The 15,529-nt window shown below is 44.1% G+C and overlaps 1 protein-coding gene across 1 annotated transcript in view; it reads left to right on the forward strand.

Annotated features, from left to right (window-relative positions):
• Nucleotides 1-8,204, forward strand: part of stk32a (serine/threonine kinase 32A) — an 81,629-nt gene extending 73,425 nt beyond the window's left edge. Inside the window, exons 12-13 of the mRNA XM_063202602.1 lie at nt 6,754-6,818; nt 7,924-8,204. Coding sequence (XP_063058672.1) covers nt 6,754-6,818; nt 7,924-8,101 — 243 coding nt within the window. The 3' untranslated portion in view covers nt 8,102-8,204. The remainder of the gene's footprint in view (nt 1-6,753; nt 6,819-7,923) is intronic.
• Nucleotides 8,205-15,529: the final 7,325 nt, after the last annotated feature.

Genomic DNA, 15,529 nt, shown 5'->3' on the forward strand with positions numbered 1-15,529 from the left:
AGGAAAGTAAGGGAAAGAGAGAGAGAAGCTAGAGAAGAAATGAAGGAGAAGGAGAGCGAAGGAGGGAGAGGAGAGGAGTAGACTAGGGGAAGGGAGTAGAGGACATGAAAAGGGAGGAAAGGAGGAGGAAAGTAAGAGAGGAGCAAGAGAAGAAATTTAGAAGGGAGAGAGAGTGAAGGAGGGAGAGGGGAGGAGTAGAATAGGGAAAGGGAGTAGAGGGCGGGGAAAGGGAGGAAAGGAGAGATAAAGCAAGGGAAGAGGAGGGGGTAGTCGCGAAAAAGTGTTGAGACTGGATTTCAGGTGTATCAAGAGAAGAGGAAAGGTGAGATCACAGGAGGAGAGAGACAGACAATGGATGGTTGGGAGGAGAGTGAGAGAGGGGGCAGTAGACAGGTAAAGGAAGCAATGGTGGTGGAGAAAGTAAGGGAGGCAAGGAAAAGAACGGAAAAACAGGAGGAAGAGAATAAATGAGTGGCAAGCAGATGAGAACGAGAATATGGAAAAGGGCAAGGAGAGAGAAAAAGAGGGATAAAGAGAAAATGAGATGAGAGAATGCTCAGGAGAGAGGATGAGAGATGGAGAGAAAATCTGAGAGGAGAGAAACGGAGAGGGGGAGAGGTGTAGAGATGATGTAAGGGAGAGGAGTGGAGAGGAAAGAGGCAGAGAAGGAAAGGATGACCTATACTGTACACTCATGGCAGTCATGGCTATGCGGTTAGGGCGTCAGACTTGAAGCCCAAAGGTTGCCAGTTCAACTCCTGACCCGCCAGGTTTGTGGAGGGCGTAATTATCCAGCGCTCTCTCTCTCTTCCATCCTCCTCCATGACTGAGGTACCCTGAGTATGGTACCATCCTGCCGCACTGCTCTCTTGGGGCGCCCCCTTGCACGGGTGAGATATAAATGCAGTTTTGTTGTGTGCAGTGTGCACTTGTGTGCCGTGTCATAATGACAATGGGAGTTGGGGTTTTCCAGCTGGGCTTTCAGCTTTTCACTTCACTCCCCTATCTTGGCCACACGATGCAGCCTTCCACTTCTCAGGTTTCTCGGAGCCTGTTAAATGGGGGGTGACAGCTCTGCTCTCCAGGAACAGGTTGATTGAAACATCGCCCTGCGGCTCTGCTCAAATCGAAATGACCACTGTTACTCCGATGGGTCCTGCTGCTGGCTTTCATTAAGCGGGCTTGCGGAGCAAGGACCATGCAGAGCATGGCCCTTGCAGAGCAAGGCCCGTTTATAGTAATCTCTAAGTCCTGTTTCTTATTATTGGTTCTCTTGTGCAGGGCAGCAGTAAAATAGAAAATGGATCTCCTCCTAGGCCTTTCGAGATAGAGACACCGTTCAAACACTAAAACGACCGGCTCGGCTTGGAGATCGCGTACAGTTATAGGCTTCTCCATGTCTCTTGTCGTTTTCCCGTTTTTGGCGATTTTGTGAAAGCCTGGGTCTCCATTGAAAACTATGGTGGAACCTTCATGAACCAAAGTTCCGCCACTCTAGAGATTAGAGTGTAGGAGGCTTTTTCGGTCATAAAACATCAACACTTTCACCTAGAAGTTTAGTTGACGCGTTGTTAGCGAGCTCTATGGGATGTCTCCAAATTGTGAAAGTTTCATCTCCCAACTCCCAATACTTTTTAAATGGCAGGTTTGTAAAAAAAACAGGCCTGGCTCTATGGAGAATCCCATTCTTTCGAAAAGTGCATTTTTCAAGAGATCAGCGCATGTCCCACACGGAGGTCCATTTGTGCCTGAACCCTTTCACCTATAAACTTCATTCAAAGACTGTTAGAGAGATCACAAGCATGACTCCGATCTGTGAAAAGGACACGTGCCAACTCCTTTTAGTTTTTTTACAACGATGTTGTAAAGACAAAAAACTCATTCTCATCCTCTCCCCTGTCTAGAGCTCAATACTAACTGTCTTTCAGTCAATCACAACAGGTGCAGTGTGTTCCATTTCAACTGTCACTGTCTCAAGATTCTATTCTTAACGAGCAGGTGCGAGCAAGCATTCTAGAAGTCTATTGTTCAGCTCTGCAATGCAATGTATAGTCTTGCTGGACTATGCATGACAATTAGCTGCTTGGCTTAGTGGTAATGCATGCCGCTGCATTAGAGATATGGAGGTTGAGGGTTCGAATCCCATCTGAAGCCATGTTGATTTTCTAAATTATATCATATGCAGCGTTCCTTGGCCGACTTAAAATGCCATGTATATCATTTAGTATGGATGGCAAATGTGCTGAATTACAGATATTGAGGTTGGGGGTTCGAAACCCAGTCAAAGCCATGTTGATTTTCAAAATTATATCATATGCAGTGTTCCTTGGCCAACTTAAATGCCATGTATGTCATTTAGTATGAATGGCAAATGTGCTGAATTAGGGATATGGGGGTTGGAGGTTCGAACCCCAGTCGAAGCCATGTTGATTTTCAAAATGATATCATATGCAGTGTTCCTTAGCCAACTTCAAATATCATGTATGTCATTTAATATCAATGGCAAAGGGGTTGGATTACAGATATGGAGGTTGTGAGTTCTAATCCCGCTCGAAGCCATGTTGATTTTCAAAATTTTATCATATGCAGTGTTCCTTAGCCAACTTAAAATACCATGTATGTCATTTAGTATATCCCCAAAACGCAGAGCTACAACACTTTCAACATGGCTGAATCCAAGATGGCTGAATTGTTTGGCCCATAACTTCTGACTGGGTGGATGGAGTTTTTCCAAGATTTCTTTTAGCTTTGTTTTCTCAATAGTACTTTGTTTCATCTCTGCCCCAAAAGGCAAGCCCGCTTCCAGCATTTTCTGTGAGAATGCATTTCTAGTTATTAAGCGGGCTTGCGGAGCAAGAGCAGAGCTCTTGCAGAGCAAGGCCCGATTATAGTAATCTCTAAGTCCTGTTTAGTTATTATTATTAAGCGGGCTTGCGGAGCAAGGACCATGCAGAGCATGGCCCTTGCAGAGCAAGGCCCGTTTATAGTAATCTCTAAGTCCTGTTTTATTATTATTGGTCTTGTGCAGGGCAGCAGCAAAATAGAAAATGGATCTCCTCCTAGGCCTTTCGAGATAGAGACACCGTTCAAACACTAAAACGACCGGCTCGGCTTGGAGATCGCGTATATTAATAGGCTTTTCCGTGTCTCTTGTCGTTTTCCCGTTTTTGGCGATTTTGTGAAAGCCTGGGTCTCCATTGAAAACTGTGGTGGAACCTTCATGAACCAAAGTTCCGCCACTCTAGAGATTAGAGTGTAGGAGGCTTTTTCGGTCATAAAACATCAACACTTTCACCTAGAAGTTTAGTTGACGCGTTGTTAGCGAGCTCTATGGGATGTCTCCAAATTGTCAAAGTTTCATCTCCCAACTCCCAATACTTTTTAAATGGCAGGTTTGTAAAAAAAACAGACCTGGCTCTATGGAGAATCCCAGTCTTTGGAAAAGTGCATTTTTTTTCAAGAGATCAGCGCATGTCCCACACGGAGGTCCATTTGTGCCTAAAAATTTAACCTATAAACTTCATTCAAAGACTGTTAGAGAGATCACACAAGCATGACTCCGATCTGTGAAAAGGACACGTGCCAACTCCTTTTAGTTTTTTTTACAACGATGTTGTAAAGACAAAAAACTCATTCTCATTTTCTCCCCTGTTAAAGGCTCAATACTAACTGTCTTTCAGTCAATCACAACAGGTGCAGCCAGTGAAGGATTCCATTTCAACTGTCACTGTCTCAAGATTCCATTCTTAACGAGCAGGTGCGAGCAAGCATTCTAGAAGTCCATTGTTCAGCTCTGCAATGCAATGTAATATAGTCTTGCTGGACTATGCATGACAATTAGCTGCTTGGCTTAGTGGTAATGCATGCTGCTGCATTAGAGATATGGAGGTTGAGGGTTCGAAACCCACACGAAGAAATGTTGATTTTCTAAATTATATCATATGCAGCGTTCCTTGGCCGACTTAAAATGCCATACATGTATATCATTTAGTATGGATGGCAAATGTGCTGAATTACAGATATTGAGGTTGGGGGTTCGAAACCCAGTCAAAAGCCATGTTGTGATTTTCATAAATTACATTCATATGCAGTGTTCCTTGGCCAACTTATAGTGCCATGTATGTCATTTAGTATGCATGGCCAAATGTGCTGGATTTACAGATATGGAGGTTGGGGGTTCGAATCCCAGTCAAAGCCATGTTGATTTTCAAAAGTATATCATATGCAGTGTTCCTTGGCCAACTTAAAATGCCATGTATGTCATTTAGTATGAATGGCAAATGTGCTGAATTAGGGATATGGGGGTTGGAGGTTCGAAACCCCAGTCGAAGCCATGTTGATTTTCAAAATGATATCATATGCAGTGTTCCTTAGCCAACTTCAAATATCATGTATTGTATGTCATTTAATATCAATGGCAAAGGGGATGGATTACAGATATGGAGGTTGTGAGTTCTAATCCCGCTCGAAGCCATGTTGATTTTCAAAATTATATCATATGCAGTGTTCCTTAGCCAACTTAAAATACCATCTATGTCATTTAGTATATCCCCAAAACGCAGAGCTACAACACTTTCAAGATGGCTGAATCCAAGATGGCTGAATTGTTTGGCCCATAACTTCTGACTGGGTGGATGGAGTTTTTCCAAGATTTCTTTTAGCTTTGTTTTCTCAATAGTACTTTGTTTCATCTCTGCCCCAAAAGGCAAGCCCGCTTCCAGCATTTTCTGTGAGAATGCATTTCTAGTTTTTCTTCTTTTCCCGTCTTTCTCTCTCGCCATGTCTTTGGCTCTCACCATCTCTCTCTCTCTCTCTCTCTCTCTCTCTCTCTCTCTCTCTCCTCTTTATTGTTCACAAATAATATCTTATATCACCACATTCCTCTCACCTACTTTGAGTTTTCCTCTCTTGAAATGACCACTGTTTCTACGATGGGTCCTGCTGGCTTTTATTTTTCTTCTTTTCCTTCCCTTCTCTCTCTCTCTCTCTCTCTCTCTCTCTCTTTCTCTCTCTCTCTCTCCTCTTTCCACTCCCTCTTTCAGCCTGCCAGCTTCACTCATCCTCCATCCCCCAATGGAAATCTCTAGTTTAATACAGAAGATGGTCCTCTCTCTCCCTCTCTCACCCGCCTTGAGCCATTAACCCCTATCTCTTTTTTATCACCATGGAGAAATTTCCAGTTCACATGATTTCCTCTTCCACTTCTAGTTCACATGATCCCCCCACATTTTCTATCTCTCTCTCTCTCTCTCTCTCTCTCTCTCTCTCTCTCTCTCTCTCTCTCTCTCTCTCTCTCTCTCTCTCTCTCTCTCTCTCTCTCTCTCCCCTCCATCTTTCCCACCACACCCCTCCCCTCCACCTTCCGTCTCCTGCCTGGATGTCTGCCAGCCATGGATGCCCCCCTGCAATGCACTGCACCTGCCTCCACTGCACTGCACCCCCCCCCCCCCCCCCCCNCCCCAATACACACACACAACTACATACACACACACCACACACATACACTACTACACACATACAGACACCCACACACACCAGACACAACTAAATACAGACAGACAGACATGCACGCACAAACATACACACACACACACACACACACACACACACACACACACACACACACACACACACACACACACACACACACACACACACACACACACACACACACACACACACACACACACACACGTTCACTGACACACATCCTGTGTCTGAGTGACAGGGTCCGGTGCTCTACGTGCCTCCATGAGGCTGAGGGGGTAGTAGAGGGGGGTTGTCTGGTGCCCAGCGGGGGCCATCAGGTCTCCTCCGCTCTGCTGTCCTCTCCCTGCTGCTCCGAGGTCAGGAGTTATAGTGAGCAGGGGCTGGATGTGGCACACGACTGGCCCAGATATGGCTTACCTAAAGGGGCCTCTGTGTGTGTCTGTGTGTATCTATGTGTGTGTGTGTGTGCGTGCGTGCGTGCATGCGTGTGTGTGTGCGTGCGTGCGTGCGTGTGTGTGTGTGTGCACGCGTGTGTGTGTGTGCGTGTGTGTCTGGGGAGGGTAGAATTACTGGAAGGACCTGCTTTGTAGTCATAGTGGAGAGTGGTTCAAGTCGGACTTGTAAGGGGTCTATTCTCAGGTGGGTAAGTGGGGTGAATGAACAGCCCTTCTCCAACCTAAATAAGACCTGTGCGTGCGTGCGTGCGTGCGTGCCTGCGTGCCTGCGTTTGTGCCTGCGTGTGTGTGCGTGTGTTCGTTCGTTAGTTATGGAAAGTTATGTATACCCTATGTGAAGGTAAGGGGGAAGCAGGCCATGTGTTATACCAGGGCGGAGGGGTTCAGGGTGGGTTACGGAACTGTGGTCTAAAAATGTTAATGAACCCTTTTATTGCCAGTCTTAAAATTGAGATGTGGTATTGTATGAATGAATAAAACACCAGTACTGTATATTCCCAAATGTACTGTATGGTGACATTTTTGATATTTAGAATAAATGGAGTTGAGGAGCAATAAGGTCAACTAACTTCAGTCACATGCAAACACTCCAAACAGCAAAACGGTTTCTGTCTGACCCATGGACCAACAGAACGTCAAATAATTGGGGTCACAAGTGAATGGTCATAGAAGATTGTGGGTCCCAAAACCATTCCAGTTGACAACCACTGTTATACGTTAACATGGCTAACTACTGTATCTGTATGCCTATATGTTCCACTGTCCAGTGTCCACTGACTGACTAACTCTCCTCTGTTGTACTCCACAGAACTGCCAGCTGCAGCAGCGGTTGGACAGCGTCCAAAGAGACTTCTTGATCTTCAACAGAGAGAAGTAAGCACCCCGTCCTGAAATGTATGCAAAAAATTAGCATCCCATATTGCACTGCAAAATCAAATGAAACCGAGAGGAATTTGGTGCCAAATCGTACGGCCGGGGAACAGCAGGTCTATGCCTCCGGCCTACCACCTTTTCGTTGGCGTAGTAGGCATAGTTTGATTTCCATCTAGTACTGACATGTTAAAATTAAAATCCACATTAAGCTTCTGGGTGAAATTAGTCGTATGATATTTAGCATCCACATAGGCTACTAACTGCCGTCATGTGGAATTGGCAATGTTGAAACTAGCATCTATGCTGTGCTGCCATGTGAAATTAGTGATGAGAAGTTAGCATTCACATTCTGCTTCTTCCAAGCAAAAGTAACTCACTGTATTTTAAATTAGTGTCCATTAAAGTGCCATGTGAAATTACTGTAACAATATCATATTAGTATTCATGAAGTGATGCGGTGGAAAATTAACCATGTGAAATTAGCATCCCATTATTTCCTAGTAGCTGAAGTCTTTAAAGATTGTTGCGGTATTGCTAAGAGCCCAGTGTGGCCTATTGGTAGGGGCACAGGCTTTGAAATAGAGCCAAGCAAATAAAATGCATTGCCTCCCAATTGACTTTCAATTGTTTTGTTTTTTTCCCTCCCGGTTCACCCGCTTTCCACCACTTTGAATTGGCCTTTGCGTCTCCCCTTTTAAGCCCTTTTCAGATTTACTTACACATCTTTTATGCTTTTAGATCGGGTACATTACCTCAGATGACATGGTGCAAATGGCATCTTGCCATCAGAAATCCAAGCTCTCTCACCCTTCCCGTCTCTCTTTCTTTCCCATCTTGCTCTATACCTCTCTTGTGTTTCATATCTATTTCTATCGCTTATGCTTTCCCTCTCTCTCTCTCTCTCTCCGCCCTCCTCTCACCCTCCAGCCTTGTCTGTATTTCTTTCTGTCTCTGTCTCTTTCTCCTTTTCTTTCTGTGTTGCTATCCCACTCCCACTCCAACTGTTCCTCAGATCTCTTTTTAGCAATCTTTCACTCACTCACTCACTCACTCACTCACTCACTCACTCACTGCCAGTGCTGTGTCCATTTTGTTTTGCAAACAGGCTGAGGAGAACCACGTCGGACAGTGAGGGCAATGATGAGCTGATAAAGGAGAAGGCGGCCATTGAGGATGGGCAGAACAACAACGTGGACCCCCCTGCTGTGACAGAGCCCCCAGCTGTGACAGAGCCCCCTGCTGCGACAGAGCCCCCTGCGACAGAACAGCCAGAGTCTGCGTAGTCTCCCTCCCGTCCACCAGAGAGAGCTACTCACGTCTGGGACTCGCTCCTCCTGTGCCCTCCTTGCAGTACTCTTCTCTCTTTCACTCCCTTTACTACTCAACATAAACACTCATGCACACACACACGCACACACACACACACACACACACACACACACACACACACACACACACACACACACACACACACACACACACACACACACACACACACACACACACACATGCACACACACAAAGAAATACATACACACATGCTTACACACTCTAAGACAATACGGAGGAAAGAAAGGAGGAAAGAAACTTGCGTTAAGAATTAAGAATGGCTGTTTTTTCTTCCAGTGCCCATCTTTCTTTCTCTTCTCAATCAAGAGGTAGATGGAGGTGGTCGGTACTGAGCAGAGTGTGTTCGGTATTGCCCATCAGATGACGTTCTGTGCGGTGACCGGTGACATTTTCTTTGAGAGGCTTGGTCACAGTGGATATTTGGGGCACATGAGTTTGGCTTTAGGCCTTTTTGGCCTCCTTGTGTCTGCCAATGACATGCTTTCGAGAAGGACCCTGCTCCCCTACGTAACCTAACGTAACACAGTGCATGTCAGCGCCTTTCCTCTTTGCCTTTTCCTGGAAAAAAGAAAAGAAGAAAATGAGTCGAGAAAAACGAGACCTTCCCAGCAGCCTGACAACCATGGTTAATCCAGCCTGAGTCTAAACACACAAGCCACCCCAACCACACACACTATACACACACACTCACTGACAAACACATACAGTACACACAAAACATACAAACCTTATACATAAACAGGAAATGGACTTCTGTCGGATGGAGGCTTTCATGACACAGTGGTCGTTTGTGGACGGTGTGAGATCCTCTTCCTGATAGTCTACACGAAAAAGGGGGATTTAAAGGAAGTTTGGCCGAAAGGAAACATGAGTCGTGTGTCTTCACAGCAAAGAGAAAAGGATCCGACCAGTAAAAGCAAACGGGCCTCAACGTGCCTCTTAAACCCTTATACAAATTGACAGACATTTACTGAATTTACAGTTTCTACAGTTCAGCGTCTACAGTACTCCACAATTGTCTGCAGAGTGTTCCTGTGTGTCTTTTGTCTTTGCTACTGTACACTGCGAGGTGGACCATTCGCTGTGTATGGTAATACTGTACTTGAACTTAACCCCCCCAGGCCATCGTGAAGACGGAACCAGACGTATTGTGTTCGGCCCATGGCAGATGGTGTATTCATTTTCACAGGTTATGCATTTCCAAGGTCCTTACAGTAAGGTTTCTAAACTTTTGGAGACACTGGATGTTTGTCTTCATTTTCCCTAATATCTATTTCTGGATTAGCAGAAACATTAAAAAGAAAAAGAAAGGTTGTGATTTCAATTGGAAGTCCTTGGAAACAATTTCAACTGGTCAGATGACCTCTATGGAATGCCTAAATCCCTTCTGGAATGTACTTCAAGATTTTTGACATAGACAAAGATTATATACAGTATATTATATATGACGTAACGGAAATACTGCTCAGTACTCAGACACCAAGAGAGACATCCAAGGTCTCCTGAGTGGTAATGCTGTAAATGCCCATACTGCTTACAAGCATGTCACCAGCTTTGTATTATTCCAAAAATGTCTAAAACCTGCCATGTCAGTCGTGACAAAATTAACCAATCACTGTCAAACAACGGTTTAAAAAGGAGTTATAGCCACAGGTGACAGCAATCAGCGATGACATGTTTATGACAAGGTTAGGTCACTCGCGTGTGTGACTGTGTGTGTGTGTGTGTGTGTGTTTAAGTACAGTATCGCCAACTGGTGCATCCACCGCACTTTGAACACAAGTGCAAATTCCTGAGGGCTATCCGCCACTCCACCCACCCTGCCTGGCCATGTCCAGAACTATCCACTCGTTCACTATGTAAGTGCACTGGGAAGGAAAGGAAACATTATTACATTGCATTGCATTGAATTGCATTGAAATGCTTTGCATTATAATCTAATTTTCTACCTTCCCTTGAGATAAAAGATTGAGTTGTTCCCTTTTAGATGCATCCTAGCATCTCTATAAGAGGTTATGTCCGTCCGTCGGTCTGTCCATCTGATACACATTCTTTAAATCGGCTAAAACACAATCTTTGCTGCCATTTTTTGCGTTACTCTCTTCATATTTGTGCTTCTACTACCGGAACATGATATCCCTATTAGGAAACAATGGATAAATTGGGCATCGCGTTTCTGCCATTACTCCTGAATAAGCAACAAGTTGACGCATCTTTGTCCGCCTGTCGGACTTGTTTCCTCTACTTCCAGATGTTGTCTGAATCTGGCAATTCAAATTCTACCTGCGAGCTAGCATATATAATTTACTCGTATGGGACCAGCTAGCAGCTAGCTGGTCCCATAAGATTCAATGTCAATTGCTAGCTAGGAAGTAGAAGCAACATCACCAGCCTAAGAGAATGGCTGGAAGAACTAGCCTGTTTCACACCAGACGGTGTATGTGTAGCTTCGGCGCCCCCTGGCGGAGCAGAGCTTCACACACTACCGTCTGGTACACAGCCATAGAGCACGCTCCGTCTCCAACCAGAAAATAGACGGAGCATTTATTTCTTAAATATAAACGGTAACTCACATTGAGGAGTCACAAGACAGATTAGAGACTATATTGACTCTTTAAAGATTAACAGGAAGGTTTTTGAAGGAATTTGTTGGTGAGGAGGCCGTGCAGAAGCAATAAATTCTCAGCCTATTTTCTGGTTGGAGACGGAGCGTGCTCTATGGCTGTGTACCAGATGGTAGTGTGTGTAGCTCTGCTCCGCCAGGGGGCGCCAAAGCTACACACACACCGTCTGGTGTGAACCAGGCTATGGAAGAACAGGATATAGGTAGAACTTCATCATTTAACTGAAGGGAAGGTGCAAAATGAACTTATTTCCAGAAGTGGGGTGACTTGACTTAAGCCATTTGGCTATGTTTCGCCAAATTACACACAAGGGCGTTCTGGTTTCCTCATGCAACTATCTGAGGATCGTGAAAATCAGATAATTTCTGAACAAATGAGCCAATCAGGATAGCCGGGTGGGATTTTCTAGCCTGGCTCTCATGCAGACCCTTCGTGCATTTCCGCTGAACTTCGTGAGCTCGCACGAGGGTCTGGAAATCTTAGACGAGCCTGAACGGAATCAGATATTTCACAGCCTGTCCAATCAGAATCACGGGGCGGGATGGTGGGGCGAGGTATATACAAGTCAGTGGTTGAAGTAGTACGTGATTCAAAAAAAGCCATGTGAATTCTCCAATCAGGTTCGAGCTGTTTTGAACACACCCACGCCTTTTCAGAGCGATTGACAATGTTCCAGATGGTTGGTTACAACCATCGCATGAGAACCAGGTGAGGGATTTTCTGTAGATGGGCAGCATTATGGCTCTTCTTCCACCTGTCGTTCAGTGTGAGTGGCTAAAGCGGCACATCTGGAAAGATGGACATATTTTTTATCCAATCACATGCAAGGATTTTTGATGAGGAGTACATTCGAAAACATGTTAATTGTCGGGTATTCCCTGATGGTATCGTGAAGACGAACGAAACATACCAGTTGGCGAGAGTCAGGTTAGAAGTGACGGAGTGTCACTTTAACAATGTTGTCCTCACCCTGTAGTGCACAAATGTACTGATCAAGTGAACCCTTCAGGCACCACCCCTGCCCTGTCCCGGTGTCCCCTTTTCGGACGTACCTTTTTTTCGTGTTGCCTTATGCCTGTGACGGGCATGTCGTATATTAACCTGAGACTTATAGTGACGTGTGCAGTTCATGTACGCCCTGCAGCTATGTGCGCACTTTAGGACAGAGCTAGCTTTAGCATTCGTAGCCACTTTTAGTGCTTTAGTCCACAGACAATAAAGCTAGCTAGCGTGACCCCATGCAATTCCATTTATCTCCAGTCACTTTGTTTTGTGTTTGTTGTTGTTGTTGTTGTTGTTGTTGCTGCTGGTGCTTTATCTATTTATTTGTTTCTATATCTTTATCTGTCTATTTATTTTTGGGAGGGGCAATTTTGGCACAAGCTCAAAAGTAAGGTCACTGAAAATAGTTGTATATTAGATGAGATAAATGTACCGTAAGTTGTTTTCACGTAGCAGTATAATGTCAGTCAGATTTTTTGTGCGTGCGTGTGAGAGAGAGAGAGAGAGAGAGAGACAGAGAGAGACAGAGAGAGAGACGTATGAAGTCTGGCGTAGGCTATGTGTGTCTTTCATTTGTATTTTTATGTGTGTCAATGCACTTTGGTGTGCCATACAACATTCTCCTCTTCTGCTTGGGCCCTGACGTAATTGTGACCCTTAGGCCTAACTATTTTTCTTGTATTTGCTATAAAACAAACACAACCCAGCGTTACTGAGAGAAGATGCTGACACATTTTTCTGTCTTCACACAATAGTTCACTCTGACTATCCTAAGACAAGTCACCTGTTTACAGCGATACTATGCACCATTTAGTATTAACCATCATCATGAGTCAGAAGATGGTAAAGTGACTCATTTCAGAATGTTGTGTCGGAGGAACCGTACTCTACCACAGTGGAACCCTACTTTACAAGTTGGTTGGATATGACCTGTCCTGTAGGGGGAGACAACTCACTAAATGTTGCATAGTATGGCTTTAACACTGGTTATATTCATGGTTCAGAAATAGCTTAATTCCTTTATTCCTTTGTAACTAGTGGTTTTGCTTATTTTCCGGCTTTTTTCAGTGTCACGGGTATGTACTGTACCATTACGGCACCTACGGTACACTTTGATTGATTGACTGGTGTCAATCATTAGCTGCCTGTCTTGATGAGTAATAGGTGAGATCATGATGAATGGTAGCAGTGGCCTCCGCATTGGCCTCTAACAGAGTGATCAAGTTAATGTACTGCCTGTGGCTCTCATATTTCGGTTCCTGTTTGACGCTATATTGTATGAGGTCAGGAAATATGAGGGTGTTACTATGCTATTAATCTATAAAGAAAATGGAAGTTCTGCCACATCACTCTTCAGTGTTTGTTTGGCAACAACAGCAGGCTACAGAGGAATTCACAATAGTCTATTTTCAGTGTGTCTTTGTTAATATCACAATATTTTTCTTTGTGCTTATACTGTATTTAAAAGTGAAATGTGCAAGTGAATTTAGAAGTGTGACATGGAGGGCTATTTCAGTGACATTTTGTTATTTCTTAAACATGCTTCAAGAATACTGCAGTGGTCTGGCAGGCCTACTGAATAGGGATGCTTTTGTTTTTTGGGTCAGCAGCTAAAATCTCCCGAGCAAACCTCCCAAGGTCAACTGAAAAGATGCAGAGAAAGACAAACAGCACTGCCTTGAACAGTGATGGAAAACTAAACGACAATTCTAAAAAATGAGTGTTCCCGTAAAATGGTCATTGCTCTGAAAAGTTGTTTCTCTCTCAATTCATCGTCGTAAATGTGCACACCAGCCACCGTTAAACGCTTGTGTTGCTGTCAAGACGAACTGTTGCTCCTGTTTAGTTATGAAACACTGCCATGGTGTGGTCAGAGTGGGCATAGCATATCCTATTTGTTTTCCCAGGTGGTGTATTGGCTATCTACCTTCAAGGGCAGAGGCATTTCATCATTTTACCAGAGGTCCTGCCTGCCGGCCTGGATTTAGTACCGCTTTCAATGTTCACTCATGTAATAAAAAGGAAATAAAATATTGAGTTTTTTCCTAAATCTTTCTCACGTTTATTTGTTTGTACCAGTGACAGGTTAATACAGCTGTTTTACTCGGCTTCCAGATCTTCATTTCCCCCCTGGTTGATTTACTGAAGGGAACTGCCAGTGCAGCACACTGCCATACTGTGCAGCAGCTCTCTCAGAACCTAAAAGAGTGGGTTTACAGAGTTCTTTGTGTTCGACTAAAGAATAAATAGCCTATTCTGAGGAAATTAGCTTTGAATAAAGAAGCAACTTGAGAAATATTGAGCACACACTACAATATAGCAGTTCTTCCAGTGTCCAAAAGATTGAGTTTATAGAATTCTCTTGTCTGTGTTCAACTAAAGAATAAATACCAAAACAATATTAAAGAATACACATACAATTCTAGAGTTATAAATAATAAATATAAAAATCTAATCAAATGAGCTTAAAATAGAGAAACAACTTGGTAAATAATAGTGCATGTCCGATATAGTTTTCCTCAGATGGCCTTTACTGCTGGTCTCTGGAAGAGTTGAGTGGCTCCTTCAGACGAGAGCTTGGCTGGAATGGCCTAATTATAGGCCTCCTCCACACCCACTAGGCCTAGTGTTTGGATGAAGCATGCAGACGGAGACAGGAAGTGAAGGTTTAGTCACCACCCCTTAGACATACTTCTAGGGCCTATTTTGGTGTGGCTCGATCATGTCAGAGAAAGGACTTCATTGTTTGTTTGTGTCTTGAGTTGAGAAACTGGGACTTTTTCTTCCACAAGAATAACTCCTCTAATATTAGGGCCTCGTCTTAGTAAGGTCTTGGGAATAAAACAAACTAAAATGTCATTCTCTCATTCAAATGTCATTGTAATGTTGTCTCCATGGATACCTCAGAGACGGTGCTTGGTAAGATACTGTTCCCTTTCACAGGAGCTGAGGTCTATTACTGAAGGAGACTTGATGTCAGATGAAATCCATAGACTTTATAGAAATAATACAGATTATGACTATGTTTCAGCAGACCAGGCACTGCTGGTGATCAAGTCCCATTGGCTAATATGTCTGATCCCTGCTCAGGGACCCAGTGTTACAGATGCAATCCAGAGATTTTGAATGCAATACCGTAGCTGGAAATTCCACATGCGCAAAATGTGTCAAATCTACTGATATCCTTGTTGACTAATTTTACATCTCATTCTTCTTTGTGGACAGTATCACAGGGCTCTCACATGGCCCTTATATCAGCTCCGTTAGTAGCCTAATGCAGTGATTCCCAACCTTTTTTGTCCTGCGTACCCCCTAAGACATTTCTCATATGATTAGGACCCCTCCTCACTCATGCTCTATATCCCAGTGCGATATATGTCATATATTACTTATTATTTTTTTGTCCACGTACCCCCTGAGGTGTACTCGCGTACCCCTAGTGGTACACGTACCCCTGGTTGGGAATCAATGGCCTAATGCAATGTCACATTGTGAAAACAATCTGAGGATAATTTCCTGCCTGTTTATGGTGGGCCATTAAAGGGGGAGGCAGGATCGATACCAATAATGCAGCTGCAGCCATGGTGTAAATAAACTGTTAATCTGCAGTAATTGGGTTTCAGGCAGGGTGAGATGGCGTTTCCATCAGGAAAGGCAAAAGATCCCTTTAGCGATACGGATTGTATTACCTGTTGGCTGCATTGCAGTGAGCTGACCCTTCAGTGGGTGTCTCTG

This window comes from Engraulis encrasicolus, chromosome 7 (genome assembly GCF_034702125.1).
Source record: "Engraulis encrasicolus isolate BLACKSEA-1 chromosome 7, IST_EnEncr_1.0, whole genome shotgun sequence".
Taxonomy (NCBI): Eukaryota; Metazoa; Chordata; class Actinopteri; order Clupeiformes; family Engraulidae; genus Engraulis; species Engraulis encrasicolus.